The sequence below is a fragment of the Buceros rhinoceros genome, unplaced genomic scaffold (assembly GCF_000710305.1).
Source record: "Buceros rhinoceros silvestris isolate BGI_N320 unplaced genomic scaffold, ASM71030v1 scaffold6249, whole genome shotgun sequence".
Classification (NCBI taxonomy): Eukaryota; Metazoa; Chordata; class Aves; order Bucerotiformes; family Bucerotidae; genus Buceros; species Buceros rhinoceros.
The window spans coordinates 33,478-40,621 of NW_010433181.1; the positions used below are offsets into that span (position 1 = coordinate 33,478).

The 7,144-nt window shown below is 44.0% G+C and overlaps 2 protein-coding genes across 2 annotated transcripts in view; one reads left to right on the forward strand and one right to left on the reverse strand.

Annotated features, from left to right (window-relative positions):
- The window catches only part of LOC104500377 (thyroglobulin-like), a gene marked incomplete at both ends in the record, with an annotated part of 82,827 nt that overhangs the window by 25,787 nt on the left and 49,896 nt on the right, over positions 1-7,144 (forward strand). The gene's annotated exons all lie outside the window — the stretch shown is intronic.
- SLA (Src-like-adaptor) overlaps positions 1-7,144 on the reverse strand; it is a 16,883-nt gene that overhangs the window by 4,292 nt on the left and 5,447 nt on the right. The window contains exons 2-4 of the mRNA XM_010144011.1: positions 5,826-5,925; positions 2,069-2,155; positions 747-850 (exon numbers count right to left, since the gene is read on the reverse strand). Of these exons, the coding sequence (XP_010142313.1) occupies positions 747-850; positions 2,069-2,155; positions 5,826-5,925 (291 nt within the window). The remainder of the gene's footprint in view (positions 1-746; positions 851-2,068; positions 2,156-5,825; positions 5,926-7,144) is intronic.

The following is a 7,144-nucleotide window of genomic DNA, read 5'->3' on the forward strand; positions in this document are numbered from 1 at the left end:
GGTGGTGGAGTCCCCATCCCTGGAGGGGTTTCACAGCCGTGTGGGTGTGGTGCTGAGGAACATGGTGTAGGGACCCTGGCAGTGCAGGGGAACGGCTGGACTGGATGATCTCAAAGGTCTCTTCCAGCCAGAGGATTCTGTGATATTAGGATGTGTCCTGGTTCTTTAGAATAAGGGAAGATACCACAGTGCGCAGAGGGAGATGTATTCCCCTTGAACAGAGTAAAAGCGTAAAGTGTGTGCAGCACAATTCCAATGCAGCCACAGAACTGGTATGAAAGAAAATAAAACTGAAGGCTTGTGATTTTTAAAAAGTAAATAGAAGAACCACCTGTTCATATAGAAATGTACTTATCAGCCACCCCCGCTGCTTGGTGTGTGTTTTACAGCTTCTTCAGGCAATCTTTTGTGGACCAAGGCAAAGCTGAAACTTGTCCTCCACTTGAAAAGTCCCACTGCTTCATAAGCTTCGCATGTGACCAAAGTAAATAATAGTGTTTAAACAACTGTGTCTTGTTTGCGGTGATGCCTGTGGAACTTCCCGCGGCCGTTGCTAACCCTGTTTCCAGCACCACTCGTATCGTAGGGGACTGAGGAAGACTGGCATGCTGCACTGGCTGCCTTTGCCTTCACATTACCCAGGTTTTCTTGTTTTGGACTGATCTATATGAAGCAGGACAGGAAGTAAAACAGCTGTAAAACTGTTAAAGCCTGAGATCGAGGTGGGGGAAATGTTATTTTCTCACCTTTCCTAGTTTCACTCTCTCTGATCATGAAGGAGCCAACCTTGGTGTTGGGTAGCTGTAGAAGTTCCTCTGCTTTTTCTCTTCCCAGCCCTTCAAATAACCAGCTGTGAAGCAGGAGAAAACAAATTCTGAAATTCAGACACCAGTGAAACAGAGAGCAGTGTGAGACCATGAAAGTGCAGCATTAGCCAGGAAAACTGACTGCAAAAATAACACTGTGCCTTTCTGCAGCTATTCTGTCGACTATTTCCCCAGTTTATGGAGAAATTCTTGCTCTCTTTGAGGTCCATTAACTTTTGTGGGACTATGAGAAGAGGGAGTAAGTTTGTACTTGTTAGGGAAAACAAAACTTTTTGAGCTGCCTTGGTCTGAACTGGTGGGGACGTACCCGTGTGGTTTATTGATGGCATATCTGGGGCATTAGTTAAATCCCTCTGTTTCATTTAAACCACTTCTGTTCACCCAAATTCTGTGTTGGATCTTAAAAAAACCCCAGAATAAAATACAATTATTCTGCTTGTGCTGGGGAACAGTCCAGCCAGACCATCTATGAAACTGAGCTTGTTTGGCTGCTGTCTACATTCAGCAAAATGGTCTTGGGGACGCTTCAGACAGTAGCTTCAAGTACCACATCTGTGCCCTGTCTTTGGGAAAGCATCTCTATTTCTATAGAGATACATATAAATAAAAGGGTATAAAAGGGGAGGGTATAAAAGCATATTAAAACCTGAGCTCTTGAATAAATCACAGTGAAGTTCACAGTTCATATGCTTAAAATTAAACAGGTGTTAAAACTTTTGCTAGAAAAGCTTTAAGTGTGCTCTTTAATGGTTTTTTCCTGACTGGTGTCTAGGGCAACAAGAAACCTCTGAACCTTCCTTAGCTCTTCCAGTGCGAGGGTTTACATTCTTGAATGACTTATTAGTCTATTTGTTCTTTTTGGTCTATTTTCCATGAGGAACTCTAGTTTAAATGTTACTCTTTGTAAATATTAACAATTCTAAGTAGGGTCTCTTTAACAATATCTTAAAATTAGAGACCAGTCCATGCAATGGAAGTATTTTAAAACTCTTATAGGACATTTGAGGAGGTTTTGACCCTTCCCAAGATTTGAAACTAGGATTTTCCTTTTCATATATTCTAAACTGAGAGGTGGATTTCATGTTCTTAGATTTCAAAGGAACTGGTTTAGACTGTCAATAAATAAAATCCCTCCCTGTCTAGTCACTATTGGCATTGTTTTGATTATGACACTGAATAACGAATCAGGGCAGTATATGTGGAAACAGTGTTGGAAGACTATGGGAAATGCATCTACTTACCCGTGGTAAACTTTTGCTACATATTTTCCTGGAATATAGTTTTCTCGTCCTGTTGAAAGGGAATGGACTCTCCACCAGCCTCCTTCACTGTGTGAAAACAAGAGGAGAGAGGTTTTCAGATGTCCTCATTTTAGAAATTAGTGAAGACACACAGATTAGCCTGTAACCTTTTGTCTGTGTTCCTGAGCCTAAGTATTCAGAAAGGGACCCGTGGTTGCTTCAGTTACAGTAGTCTAAACCCACACCAGGATTAAATATGGACACAGAAACAAGCTACATTTGTTCCATTTAAATTACATAAGTAGTAAAATATTTTCTTGTAGTTAAAAGAAGAAGGGTAAATACTCAGTGGTTAAACCATGCTGTGCGCTGCCTTCCTGCAGCTGGGCTTGTACTGGTATCCAGGACATTCAGTCTGTGATGGAGTATGCTGTGTCTGGACAGCCCTGTAGTTACTCCTGTAACGTCAAGGTAGAGATACTCAGCAAATGGGCCCTGTCTGCCCAGGAACGTGTTTTCATTCTAACAGAACCTGGCCCATGACTTGCTCTTTTCCTTGTCTTCAATGAGTTGCTGAGCAGACTCCAATAAAAAAGACCTCAGAGCTGGAACAAGGAGAACAGACGTGTGTTTTTTCACTGCTATATCTTAGGTTCTTTCTGCGATCCTGAATGCCGGTTTCTGCTTTTGAATCCTTTAGGAAGGGCAGTGTGTCCAGTTTTGGTCCCCTTGCTATGAGAAGAACATTAAGGTGCTGGATTGGGGCCAGAGAAGAGCAATGAAGCCGGTGAAGGGTCTAGAGAGCAAGGGCTGTGTGGAGCAGCTGAAGGGGTTGTTCAGCCTGGAGAAAAGGAGGCCGAGGGAAGACCTTATTGCTCTCTACAGCTACCTGAAGGGAGGCTGTAGAGAAGGGGGGCGTAAGTCTATTCTTCCAAGTAACAAGTGACAGGACAAGAAGAAATAGCATCAAGTTGCACCAAGGGAAATTTAGGCTGGATATTAGAAAAAACTTCTTCCCCGGAAGGGTTGTGAAGCACTGGAACAGGCTGTGGTGGAATCCCCTTCCCTGGAGGTGTTTAAAAGTTGTCTAGATGTGTTCCTTAGGGACGTGGCTTAATGGTGATCTGGCAGTGCTGGGTTAATGGTTGGACTTGATGATCTTAAAGGTCTTTTCCAACCAAAAAGATTCAGTGGTTCTGTAACAAGAATTTTCAGAGGGATGCTGCGGAGCTTTATTGATTAGTCTCAGGATGGTGATGATTGATGGGTTCTCTCCATGTTGTCTCCTTTAAGAGTTTGATTCCAAACAATGGCATGTCTTGTGTTTGAATGCTATTTTGGTGGACATGCATATAAATGCTCCCCAATAATGTCCATACTGCAGACCAGAGTTTCAGTGTATGTCAAAACAGCCCAATTGAAATTTGGATCAAACCTTCTGAGTTATAGCTCTTGGGAGCATGGTTCAGAATGCATGTGCCAAGGAAAAAAAGGAAGCATCTGCTGCTCAGAGCTGGAAATTTTAGAGCCCCACAAGTTTTGTTTGTGGATTTCCAGCTGACATTTAATTAACTATAAAAGGTTTAAGTTGTTTTGGTTTTCCCCTGCAACATTTCCAGCCAGTACCAAGAATTTCAATAACAAAAAACCTGAGAAACAGCATCTCCTTCCCTCTGAAATATAATATTACTAACCCTGAAAAATCCCTGTGATGATTTAAAGTCCCAAACAGCACATCTCTTCTGGGGCAGAAGCAGCAAAAATTACATAGACTGGGGAGATCATTGAAGGGCATCTGGGTTGACTACTGCCAGCTAAATGCAGTTGTTCATCTGGTAACAAAAGGCACCTGACGAGTGTGGAGAGGGAGCGGCTGTGCCAGTGGTGCTTGTCTAATCCAGCCAACCCAGAGCAGTCCCAGATATCTGTGAGGAGGTGATTTTCTGTGGGGGTTCCTTCTATCATGTGCCTGGCAGGCGTGGTGGGGCTGATTGCCCCTACACGTAATGGCTTGGGAAGAAGGCTGGAAAGCTGCCGTTCTCCAGGCAGTGCATGCTGCCTGCGCCCGCTGCCTTCTCCACCGTCAATCAGGCTCTGGTTTTGCTTGCCACGCTGCTCTTCTCCTTCACTGTGTTTTGCCTCTTTGAACGACTCTAGAAAAAGGTTATACCCACAGCTTATATGTCGCAGGAGCTTGCAGGCAAACAGTTCCTGTTAACATCAGCGCTAGTGTGGGGTACGTTCTTCCCCAAGTAGGGGGGAGCAGGTCTTTCCTTAGGACACTGCTTTGCACAGAGCATGGGAGCACGGAAGTTTTTCGTGCAGTATACATGCTCTACAGCTTGTGTGCGTACGAGATGCCTCACGTAGAAGTCCCATTGATACAGGCGCGTGTAGTTACATGGTGGTGTGAGGTCTCGTTGCTGATGAAAGCTGGGAGTGGGGCTTTAAGCTGGGTTTTCCAAGCTAAAGTAGTTGTTGTACCATGGCAGGTACATCACACAAACTGCAGCAAGGTTTAAACACTAGAATTTACCGGAGAAGAATTCCCCTGGTTCAGGGAAGCTCTCTCAGCAGAAAATTCATCTTGTGATACTGTCTGTAGCCTTGTGACCTCTAGGTTCAGGGAGGCAGGAAACTTTGTCAGCAGAACATAACTGCAGCCATTCTGGGTCAGACCAAAGGTCTGCATAGCCCCGTATCTTCTTGCTGACAAAGGCCGTTTTAGTGGCCTCCACGGTGGCCTGGAGAAGAGCCCAAGAATTCATCAATCACCTGTGACATTTCTCTTGAGTACTTCTGTCCTTCAACCATTTGACATTCTGAGTTCCTCAGGTGGAGAATTTTTAAATGAGTTTAGAAATCCTCAGAGGATTTCTCTGCTGTGAATGTGCCCGGTCTCCCCTGAAATCCATCTGCTCCACCAGCTGCAAAAAGGAAATCTTTCATTTCTGTTTAAGCAGTGCCAACAGGGGCTGTGGGGCTGAGTAATTTATAGGAAGGCACTGTGTGCCAGGACAAGTTGTGCGTAAAAGAGCATCAGGGCTGCTGGCTTCCGTTTCTCAAGACGTGTGCTCGCTCGCATGTGTGGCAGGATTTGCTCTAGGCATAGGGTCAGCCTGAACCAGTGCTCTTAAGCCTGCTGCCTTCTGGGGCTCAAACTTAGGAGTGGAACTGACTGGGAAAAATCTCTGACTTGTCCAGGGTTTTTTTATCCCCTGATAAAAAAGTGCAGAATCAAGTAAAAAAAGTAAGGAAAAAAACCCCTATTTTTTAATTTATATATGTTAGAGTTGTCTTAAATCTAGGGTGAAATTCTAAGACCTAATCCTAGAAGAGTTATTAGATAGAAAGGGTGAAAGAGAAAATGAGAGACACAGTTGACACAGAGAAATTCAGAATAATTCTCTTTTTCTGTGTGATTCAAACTATTTTTGCTCTTACTCTGGTTTCCACTAACATGGGGGGATACTTTCTCAAAATCATTTTTCAAAACAGAATTCTGTTTTGAGTTATACATGAGAACGGCCTGAATCCAGCTTCAGAAACCGTGTCAGAGGAATCCAAGGATCAAGGAACATTCTGAAGTTGGGGGTCCTCAAACTATGGTGAAATTTACACCGTGGCTGATCCTTCCTTGCAAATCCTGAACTCATTCCGTTTTTGCTGAGCTGCATCCAGTTTGGGTGAGGTGTATGAAAGAGAGCTTTGCATCCGTTGTGACAAAAACTGATTGAAAAAAAAAGGATCGACTTACTCTGACAACACACGTAGTTTTTCCCCTACGTGAAATATTGGTTGGCTTATGTCTGCTGAAGGATAGTCGTAGAGGACAGCAAGGAAATCACTCTCCTGGCCTGTTAAAGAAGAAAGAAAACATCACTTAAAAATGAGATAGAGTTCTGAAGCAAAAATGAATGTTTCATTATGTGTATTTTACATAGTAGGTCCAACGGGAAAAAAATCTCACTCCGAAATGTCACTTGGTAAACGAAGAGCTAAAGATGAGCCTGTAACTTTACAAGAACAATGTGAGGATATTAGAAATGAAAAACAAAAAGTAATTTGGTTAATTGTAGGCAACTGAATTTAGAGCACTATTTCTAGTAATTACTATATTTAAAGGGCATACTCAGTTTGAAACTAGCAGAATTAGTAAGTATTCATAGATCAGGAACTACGATTTGGAGCCAAAGTGATGCGTTACGTTTAAGGAAAGGAAGATGGATGTTGATTGTTCCATCATTTATCACCACTGATACTTTTCAAAGGTGTGACGTTAGTCGAGATCAAGGGCAGTGAGGCTGTGGCCGTTATTTCCCATCACTTTTCAAAATTAGCTTGATGAAGAGTCAAAGCTCTTTGTTCTCCCCCCTGGCGTGGAAACTGGACTAGAGGTAGCACATGATGCCCTTATCTTCAATGAAAAGAGAGAGGCAACATGGGTGTTTATAACTAAAACGTGGTACAACTGCAAGTTGCAGAGCTGAGGTCAGTCGAGAGGTAAGGTGGCCTTTTACATCACCTGGGGTGACTCTGAGCCTTGCAGCACTGCGCCGGCTATGTGCTGAGTCTCCTGAGTTTCTGAGGGATGGAAGGGGCACTTTGCACAAGTGCAGGACTATCAAACGTTCAGGATCTCCTCATCCAGCAGGAGTCTGTGGTGCCCAGCAAATGCTGACAGCTGGGAGATTCAGAACCGTGTCATGCTGGCTGTTCGGAGCTCGTTGGCGGAAGTCCTGGCAGGAGGGATCATGCAATATGCAGCCTGCATTTCTCTTGCAAGTGGGTCCCTTCCCTCTGCACGATGCAGTACCCTTCACCGGCACACGGGGAGACAAAGCTTCCCCTCTGCTCCCAGCAGCATCAGGTGTTGGCACCTAGCAGTCTGTTTGCAGAGGTGGTGTGGTCTCCAGAGTTGCCCACTCTGGGCAGCACCATGTGTGCAAAAACGAGAATGAACACAGGGGAGAAACTACCCAGAGAGATGGACACGCTTCTGTATCTTGTTAGATTTTCTTGCTTAATACAGATTCCTTATCACCTTGTCTTTAACGCAGACGTTTTTGTAGGGAA